General features: G+C 47.5%; 1 protein-coding gene across 1 annotated transcript; it reads left to right on the forward strand.

Annotated features, from left to right (window-relative positions):
* Window positions 1-5,879: 5,879 nt before the first annotated feature.
* Tifab (TIFA inhibitor) lies at window positions 5,880-6,299 on the forward strand. The gene is given in 5 exon segments (XM_004649111.1): window positions 5,880-6,079; window positions 6,081-6,124; window positions 6,127-6,169; window positions 6,171-6,253; window positions 6,256-6,299. Coding segments are annotated over 5 exon segments (414 nt in total).
* Window positions 6,300-8,180: the final 1,881 nt, after the last annotated feature.

An 8,180-nucleotide genomic window follows, 5' to 3' on the forward strand; every position in this document is an offset into this window, starting at 1 on the left:
TTTTTTTTTTTTCGGAACCAGGGATTGAACTCAGGTCCCTGTGCTTGCCAGGCAAGCACTTATTCTACTGAGCCCTCTCCCCGGCCCTGTTCCATATAATATTTCTGAGACCCATTTACATTATATATATCATTATTTTGTTCTCTTTATTGCTTTGTAATGTTTCATAGTATACATATTTAGCAATTTGGTTACCAATTTTCCCACTAATGGACATTTGTGTTGTTTCTAGTTTGAAGCAAGTAAAATAAAATGTCTATGAACACTTGTGTAGGATGTATGTGTGTATGTGTATATGTGCTGAAAGTGTTTTTGTTTTCTGTTCATTTTCTGTGTATTTTTGTCTCTTGCCTTCTGATATTCCTTCCATTCTTATGTTCCCACACTCTCCCTCTGCCCTCTCCTCTGACATGCCGTTCCATCATATTTTTGCCTCACATCAGACCTAAAAGCAATGGAGCCATTTGCCCAGGAACTGAAATCACTGCAATTATGAGCCCAACTAAGTCTTTCCTCCTTTAAGTCCATTCTCTCAGGTAGTTTGTCGCAGAGCAGATACAAGTATATCTTGTATCTCAGAATGCCAGGCAACTTTTTTTATTGATTGTTGTCTTAGTTACTCTTCTCTCATTGCTGGGACAAATACCCAACACTGAAAATGAAGGAAGGGAAGGTTTATTTAGCTCACAGTTACTGGAAGTTTCAGCCCATAGTCAGCTGGCTCCAAGGCAGAGCGGCACAAGGAAGAGGGCAACCTTTCATGGTGGAGGCAAAGAGCAAGAGCACAGGGGAGGGGTAGCAGCAGCTCAAGCAGCTGGCTTCTCTTCCCACCTTACATTGTAATGCAAATTACCTGCTCCAAAGCAGGTGCAGCATCCACACCCACAGTAATCAATCACAAACTCCAGAAGCCGCCCCAAGACTGCAGGAGACTTTGGGGGGGGGGACATCTATACACAAACCATAACAATCGTGTATAAAATTTAGTTATTAATGAAAAATCATAGACTCTAGTATGTAACTAGTCTATCAAAGGTTTACTTTTCTTCTAGAATGTAGTTCAAGGAGAGTTGGAGATGATTTTAGTGTGGGTTTCAGTCTTCTATAAGCCTGGTCTACTGTGGTTTACTCTTAGTTGTAGAAGTACCCTATGGCGCAGGGTGTTTAACATGACCAATCTTTGGCAGATCCTGGAATCCAGTTTTAGTTTCTTTAGTGCAACGCCTGCCTCAGGCTCTGCTTAGCTCTTAGCCTTTTATGTCAGGTTCACTTGGGGTTTCAGCCTCTCCTTGTCCCAGCTTTGAAATCAGATGACTTAGAGGTAGAACAGAATGTTGAGCTGTCTTCTCTGCTGTTCTGTTCTTGCCCAGGCTCTTGGCCTTTTCAGTCCTGAGCCTCAGTGTCTGAGCTTCGTGGGAGTTCCAAGCTGCCACTGTCTGCTCAGAGCATGGGCCCGTGCTGCTTTCAAATTTCCAAATGCCTCCGAGGGAAGAGGGTAGCACGTCAGACCTTCCCACCGAGGTCCTGACTCTGCCAGTCCTGGGTCCCCATTGCCTTCTGATGCCTTTCAAGCTAATTTGTATTTTTTGGCACCGGGAATCAAACTTAGGACCTTGTGCTTGCCAGGCGGGTGCTTGTGCCGCTCAGTTATGTCCCTGGTCTCAAACTGATTTTTAAAAACCCATCTCTTATAGTTGTTTTTATTGGGAAGGTTAGTCTGATACTTCCTATCCCATAGCTGGAGCTGAAAGCCCACCATTAATCCTTTAGGGATGCTCCCATGGGTGGACTCTGCTCTGTGCCAGGCACCACACATGTGTTAGTGAGCTTCTGCTCTGCGACAAACTACCTGAAAGAATGGACTTCAAGGAGGAAAGATTTAGTTGGGCTCATAACTGCAGAGATTTCAGTTCCTGGGCAAATGGCTCCATTGATTTTAGGCCTGATGTGAGGCAAAAATATGATGGAACGGCTTGGCAGAGGAAAGGACAGAGGGAGAGAGTGGGAACATAAGAATGGAAGGAATATCAGAAGGCAAGAGACAAAAATACACACTTCAAAGCCATGCCACCCACTAACCCACCTCATCTCATTAGGCCCCATCTCCTCATAAGTCCACTTAGCTGATGAACTCATCCTCTTAATAAAGTAGATCCCTCCTGATCTATCAATGCCCGAAGCCCGTCAACTGCTACCCATGCCTTCCACATAATAAGGCTTTGAGGGACATCTTGGATCCCAATCATCATAACACCTAGGCATTTGTATGCTCTCTTTTTTTCTGAAGACTCACAACATTCCTTTGACATAGTTGTTCCTCCAGAACCCATTTTACAAATGGGAAGTCTGAGACTCCAAGAGGTGAAAAGATTGACCCAGGATGAAGGCATTTCCTGAACCAGAACCTGAATTAGATATGGCTAACATTAAAGCCTGGAGTCTAGATCTTTAACTGCTGGGCAGCCAACCTCTCTAGGCTTGAGGTTGATTCAGTGCTGGCTCTAATGTCTTCTTCAGGAAGTCCTCTCAGAACAGGTCCAGAGACTCGCCCATCACCACACTTCTGTGGAAACAATTATTCATGATCACATCTGTCTGAGCAACTGACAGATGCTGTCAGGAGGATAACTCACAGGAGGACTGAAGTGCTCAAAATGGAGAGAGTAAGCTGGGCTTCCAAACAGCTACCCAGAGAGCATCAGGGGCCATCAGAGTCACCAATGAGGACTGAATAACCAGTGGGTTTGGAATACAGGGAGACAAATCAGGAAGACATTTGCAACCTGGCCTGCCCTATACCCTTCCAAGAAGGCCCAGAAGGCCCAGGTTTTGATCGTAGAAAGAGAAAGGATTAGGTTGCTGATTCATTCTGGGGCCTGGCATTGCTTCTCTTTGTGCCTTGATTGGCCCTTGTGTAAAATGGGTTCATGTGTTTTGTCAGCTTGGCAGAGTGGCAGGTAAGGAAGGTTATCTGACCTTGGCAGCATGAGAGATTTGTGCTACAACATGCAGGCAGAGCTCAGAGCACTGGGCAAGCGTCCACCTTGAGCTCTGCCAGACTGACCACAGAACAGCAGATCCGAGAGGAGTGGGTATATGAGACAGCTTCCAGATACTCTGCATGAAAGGCCACCTCCTGGGACTGGCTCTTCTCTCCCTTCCCTGTGCCCCTCTTACCTGAGACACTCCAGGGATTGTACCATTGGCTACAGCTTCCTCTGTCAATCCTAACTCAGCCAAAACTCCTCAGAGTGCCTACAACCCCTGCCCACAAAGGCCTCCTTTCTAACACCTCAGTGCTGCTTTTGCCTCTTTGGACAGCCAGGACCAGGAGAATCTGCTGATACCCTGGGGTGAAGTGGTAGAGGCTTTGCAGCACTGTGACCCAGGGGAGAGCCACACCCATCGGGAGGCTCCTCCCAGACAGGATCCCAAGCTGGGGTTCCCCAACTCTCAGCAGTGGCTTGTTGTGCTTCTGAAATGGAAAATTACACTTTCATTTTCTTCCCCAAAGAGAAAAAGAAACAAACAAAACAGAAGTGACTTTGGACACCTTATGTTCTTGAGCTGCAGCTATAAAAGGCCTCCCGGCTTTGCTCCAGCCCAAACCCACTTCCTTGAGAGAGCTCACAGCTGCAGGGCTAATGCCAGATGTGCCCCTGGCAACAAGGTATGTGGAGTCAGAAGTCCTGGAATCCTCAGGGAAACCAGAGGAGAGCTTCTTGCCAGGCACACACCTGAGTGTTTTATTCCTTCAACCAAGGCAGCATCGTAAGGGATAGGTTTGTTTCCCCAGATAAGTGGGTGTTTAAGAGATAAGTGAAAGGCTCTAGTGTAACTTCTTGCCAGTGGGTGATTTCTGTCATCTCAAAATGGCTCAACAGAGTAGAGTAAGGTCACACAGAGCAGCCATGAATCTTTTCACAAGGATTCTATCAGAGTCCCTGAGCCACAGAATTGGTTTCTAGGAGCAAACACTGAGTTTCTGACCAGGCCTGAAGCTTACAAAGGCCCAACCCAGTTGTTCTGGACTCAGCCCTATCCCTATCTCAGGGAGAGGCTTTCTGCAAGCAGGGCCCAAAGGGAGACATGGCAGGAGCACACATGTATCTATGTACCAAGGAGAAGAGATTATCCTGAGAGGCCTAGACTGCACTATCAGACCAGGTCCCCATTAGCCAATTACATGCAAAGGTTAGAAGGGGCAGAGAGATGAGGACTAGGAATGACAATGACTTTGTGTCACTTGGTATCAGCTGTTGTCCCATGGTCTTTCAGGATCAGACCCCCATTAATGCTCTGTCAATACTTAATTAGACCATGTATGTAGGCTTCTCCTCATTTAGCCAGCTGGGCAATGTGTCCTCAGATACTTGCTATGGCCAGGAGCTGTCTATACAGAGAAGGGAGGCATGCTCTGCCTTTGGGAGATGCCAAGGAGACAAGAGAGGAGCTCAGGGAAGATAGGACAAAGGACCACAGAACTCTGGCATGAAATGAAAATGGGGGTGCATTGGTAAGGTAGACTCTCTCTGCTGCAGATGTCAGAAGACAGAGACAAAGATGAAAGGAAAAAAAGCCCCATAAAGGAGGTAACAACCAAGGCTTGAAAGATGAGCAGGGGCCGGGGAGATGACTCAGTGGAATAAGTGCTTCCCTGGCAAGCGCAAGGGCCAGAGTTCAATCCCCGGTTCCCAAAAAAAAAAAAAACTTTGGGGCTGGCGAGATGGCTCAGTGGTCTAAAGCACCTACTTGGAACAAGCTTGGCAAAGCACAGGGACCGCGGTTCAATCCCCCAGCACCACATGCCAGCCAGCCCTGCCCCCTGGTGGGCTGAGCTGGCCACACACACACACACAATAAATAAATAAATAAATAAATAAATAAATAAATAAATAAATGTAAAGAAAAAAAAAGAAAGAAAGATGAGCAGTATATGAACACAGAGTTTGGGGCAGAAGATGTCTTTAGAGAAAATAATATGAGCAAAAATGTGGAGCTAGGAAAATACATTACTTATCCAACACTCAGCCCTCTTGGCTCCTATCAAAGGGGCAACAGATCCTAGGCCACATGGAGTATGTGGGTGGCAGAAAGTTTGTGTCCTTCCAATCCATGCAGGAACAGAGCTAAGCACTGGAAATGGCCTCTCAGGTATGCCAAGGGAGAGTCAAAGGAACAAATTCCTGGAGATAGAGTTATGGGACACACGTGTGCATTTCCCACTGTTGCCTCCATGAAGCCCCTTGGGCTTTTTAGTGAGCCATCGCATGGCACCGTCCACCTTCTCCATCAGAACCTGTTTTCTGCCCACTGGTGAAGACAGGGTGTTTGTTTCCCTCACAAGCTCTGGGTTTGGCCCACAGGAAACACATGGAAGATGCTCAATGTTTTTATTCTTCCTTGGGGTCTCCAGCAGCTTTTCTGATGCCTGGGAGAAGGTGGGCTTCCCTCTCTTGTGTCCTACCACATCTCCAGAGATAGGGTTCAGTGAGGGCTTATTCTGTGACTGTCAGATGCAAGGAAGGTGCAGGTTGAGCCTATATTTCTGCCCTTCCCTTTTTATGAAGCAAGGCCAATTGTCTTCAAATTATCAACAGACAACCAAAACCCCGTTCTGCAAGCTGGTATGCTTTATCCCCTCCACTGAAGGATGGGTATACATATATAAAATGCAGCGAGGAAAGGTGGCATGTCCCATTCCTGGAGCCAGTCAAGAGATAGAACCACTTGTCTCTAACCTAGATTGGGTAGAAGGACTCTATCTATGGATGCAAGACCCTGTTTGGCTAGATGTGGCCAAGGGATCCCTAAGGGGATTGGGCTATTCAAGCTCAAAAAGGCACAGAGGTCATTCTGTCCTTCCCAGGATCTTGACCATGGACAAGACACTCACAGTCCTGCAGCTGAGCCTGAGTCACCCAACTCTGGACCCTGCTGCTTTCACCAACGTCCCACTGCAGTGGCAGCATGATACCAGCTCACTGCTGATTGGCTGGGAGCAGGATGCCCATCTCCATCTGAAGCTGCGCCAGCTCTTCCACCAACACCTGTCCCTGGATCCCCACCTGGAGAAAGGCTCTATTGACCTTCTGACTCAAAGTGCTGAGCCACAAGAGTTGTGCGGGGTCAACAGGCTGCCACTGAGGTACCTAGAACAAGTACCTGTACATTATCAGAAGTGTCTCCTGTGATGTCCAGGTGAAGGGAGGCCACTCCCTGGAGGCATTTGTCTGCCACTTCCATCTCAGCTCTTGACCCTGATTTACCAACCCAAGGTTGAAGAGAGTGATGAGTAGGAGGCCTTCTGCAGGAGCAACCTCCTCCAGGTCCAGGTCACCAGGCTCCTGGTCACCAGCAGTTTCTCCACAGTCCTTTCCATACTTGCAACAACCTTCTCCAGCCAAGTCCTGGAGAAGGAGCTGAAGTACAGCTCTCGAGGGAGGCCCCAAACACTATACTCTGCTAGTGCTGGCACTGAGAGCAAGCCTTACTGAATCAGGGCTTGAAATATTTGAGCTACATCATGGGAGACTGACATGCAAGCTTGACATTCAAGGCCTGCTGGCTTTCTGGCTCATAATGAACCAATTCTCCATCACCAAGTAGCCCCAAGGGGTAGAGAAGTACCCTCCATGGCTAGAGGTAATGAGAACTTTGGATACTTTTAGAGCCCCAGAGAGGTTCTGGGCAACCTCTCTCAGCATTACCCCACATGTCCCCCCTTTTTTGACTAGGAGTTACTTTATGTTGTTCATTTCAAGGGCTGCTTAAGAGCCAGAGTTAGTTTGAGGTTGCAAAAGGAATGCATGGACACATGTAGCAATTACATTTGTGGTAGCTCAGGGTTACCTTCAGTTTTCAAATACCCACAGGCACTTGGGGCTTAGGGAAGCCTGTGTTTAATAAATTGCAAGTATTTCATTAAGCTGGCATACCCTACAGGGTTCCCTGATCCCCAGACAGGCCACATGCATGCCACATTGTCATGCAGAGGCAGCAGTGGGAAACCTAGAAGGGGTGTTAGAGGAAATTGGATAGGTAGGGCTTATATTTCTGGAAAGGACACAAGTCGAGCTCAGGGCTTCCATGATGGGAGCTTGGAGCTGGGCCTGCCTTGAAATTCACTGTCACCATCATCCACCTCATCCTCTCACTCTCCCATTTTCTGCCACTATTGCAGGAAAGGCCGGGCTGCCCCAAGCACAAGGTCTTCAAAGAAAAGATGTTCCCTGAACAATGGGCCCTTTCAGATTTATCCTATGAGGCATAGGGCAAGATGTTAGGTTAGAATTCAGTCCAAGAATTACTTCACTCAGGATGAGGGGGCACCTGCAAAAAGGGATTGGCATAGAGCCCAACAAGCAGGTCAATGGTGGGAGGATTTTCTCAGTGAATGGGGGAACACACTGTCAGCAACCACTTAACGTGCCAGCCTGCCAAGGGAGAGTATAGCTTAAAAATAATTCTTCCCCATGTGATGGAAGGAGGACATTACAATCCCACCATGAACACAGACCCCTTCCCACCCAAGGCACTGAGGGCATGATGCTGCCATTTGATGACCCACATCCTTGGGGGCTGTCACCACCACCAGCACTGGCCATTCACCACTGAAGAAGAAAGACCCCCAAGGTGGGCTTCAGGAAATTCAAATCTACTTCTAGGTCCCGAGTCTTGTCCTCATGGGGCAGATGGCACTGGACAAGACTCAGCTGTGTCCTTACTTGGGAAGCTTCCCACCAATAGGAAATAAGTCAGGTATACTCAGCAACAGCTACAAGGCAGAAGAGAGCAAAAGCTGCCAGAGAGGGGATGGCCAGTGCTGCAAAGGGCCCCCTTAGGACTGGTAAAGGAAAATTTTTCTGAACAATTTTGTTTGGGAACCAAATTGTTTGCAAATGGAAGTGTCCATGAACTGTATAGTATTTGATTACCACTGTGAATGATGCTATGGTCATTCGATTTTTCTCTCCTCTGGCTGAGCTTAACAGTTCTATTGTTTTTTTCTTTTCTTTTCTTTTTCGTATTTTTAGGGAAGGGTCTACAGGGTGTTTAGGGTCTCATTGCTAGATTGGACTCATATTGGCCCACCTGTTTACAGCCTCCCAAGAGCTGGGATTACAGGCATGTGCCACCTCTCCCAGTCTCAATTGCCATCTCAGTGCACCCCGGGAGCA

This window comes from Octodon degus, unplaced genomic scaffold (assembly GCF_000260255.1).
Source record: "Octodon degus isolate 3935 unplaced genomic scaffold, OctDeg1.0 scaffold00048, whole genome shotgun sequence".
Classification (NCBI taxonomy): Eukaryota; Metazoa; Chordata; class Mammalia; order Rodentia; family Octodontidae; genus Octodon; species Octodon degus.